This window comes from Sceloporus undulatus, unplaced genomic scaffold (assembly GCF_019175285.1).
Source record: "Sceloporus undulatus isolate JIND9_A2432 ecotype Alabama unplaced genomic scaffold, SceUnd_v1.1 scaffold_9523, whole genome shotgun sequence".
Lineage (NCBI taxonomy): Eukaryota > Metazoa > Chordata > Lepidosauria > Squamata > Phrynosomatidae > Sceloporus > Sceloporus undulatus.
In genome coordinates, this window is record NW_024812442.1 from 1 (window position 1) to 1,598 (window position 1,598).

Here is a 1,598-nt window from a genome sequence, read left to right on the forward strand (position 1 = left end):
GTTCTGGCAACAAGGAAGGATCTCCCCAAACTCCGAGCCCAGATTCTGCTCTACCCTTATGTCCAGATCATGGATTTTAACCTGCCTTCTTATCAGCAAAACCATGCCATTCCCCTCTTGTTTAAGAAATTTGCTGTCAACCATGGATGCAGATATATGACTGGGGAAAAAATCAATGTGGAAGAAATAATAAAGAGTGCCCATGTTCCAGAGGATTTTTGGGTGAAATACAAAAAGTGGATTAGTGCGGACAACATCCCTGCAGAATTTAAGGTCAGGGGCTATGAGCCAGTGGCGCCCGCTCCATTTTCCGAAGAGCTCTATGAACTCTTTAAAGACGGCTTGCAAGCAATGTTTTCCCCTCTTTTAGCAGCTGACGAAATTGTTTGCCAGCTCCCCGAGACTTTCCTTGTCACTTGTGAGTATGATATTCTTAGGGACGACGGACTTTTGTATAAGAAACGCCTGGAGGACAGTGGCGTGCCAGTGACATGGCATCACATTGAGGATGGCGTCCATGGAATGACATTCACAATAGATTATGGGGTGCTTGAATTCCTAAATGCACGAATCACTTTGCAGCATTTAGTTAAATTCTTAGGAAGGTTATAACATTAAATAATGCAGCATCCCTTTGCGGGAACTGGATTCTTTCTGAAAGTTTGGAAAGGCCTTAATGTCCTTCTAACTGTGTAAAGATAGGTTGATGTTGTAGTGTTCATATATGTCAAGAAGTAGCCCTCTTGAGGCACCTCAACTGGAAGGTCACTCGGCCAACTCACTGACATGACGACCAGGTTATTGGTGGAGCGTGACTGGAAGAATATTCATTCTAACCATGAAGCTCTATGGAACTGCTTATATAAAACCTGAGCTCACCATTCTGATAGCACCAATAATATGTTTGACATGAGAGGGAGGAATGGTTCAGCTTTCATGACATCTAGCCATAGGAATGTTTGGCCAGCAGTGATGTATACATTACCAACAGTCTGTCCTACTGGTCTTCTCGCTGGATGTATACCTTCAGCCACTCTGGCATCCAATGAACAATCTTATTTTCAAGTGCAGACATGATTTTGGTACCTATAACCATGAAGATCCACCATGTTGGATTGGATGACCATTGTGGACTCTTCCAACTCTACGATTCTGTGTTTTCCAGCCTCGTCTACAATAAAAGGTCCTCTAAAAGGCGTGTCTCCCTCCTGCTTTATGCATTGCATTTTTCTGTCTGTCGGAGAGCTCTGGTGCCTCAGCAAAGTACAAGTCCCAAGAGGAAAGAGTCAGTGGCAGTTGACGTGGTGTCAAACTGCTTTATTGCTGCAGTGTGGATGCAACTGTAGTTTATACCTGCCATTATTCTCACTGGTGAGCCCTAGTTAAGATTGCTATAGGAATCAGCAGTAGGCTTCCCCTGCCATCTTACCAACCCTACAGTGGCATCACTAGCTCTGGTGTCATCCAGTGCGGAAGGTCCTCTGTTCCAGGGCTTTCTCCACAGGAAGAAAGTTCAGCAGTTTAGCATCCAGGAAGGGTGTCCATTTGGCCCTCCTGCTTCTCCATTGCTGGGCTTCTTCCACAGAGAGGAGGAAGAA

The 1,598-nt window shown here is 45.0% G+C and overlaps 1 protein-coding gene across 1 annotated transcript; it reads left to right on the plus strand.

Moving 5' to 3' along the window:
• Window positions 1-9: 9 nt before the first annotated feature.
• LOC121918363 (arylacetamide deacetylase-like 3) lies at window positions 10-612 on the plus strand (the record flags this gene model as incomplete). The annotated part of the gene is made up of 1 exon (XM_042444423.1): window positions 10-612. A coding segment is annotated over one exon (603 nt), but the record flags the coding sequence as incomplete, so codon positions are not given.
• Window positions 613-1,598: the final 986 nt, after the last annotated feature.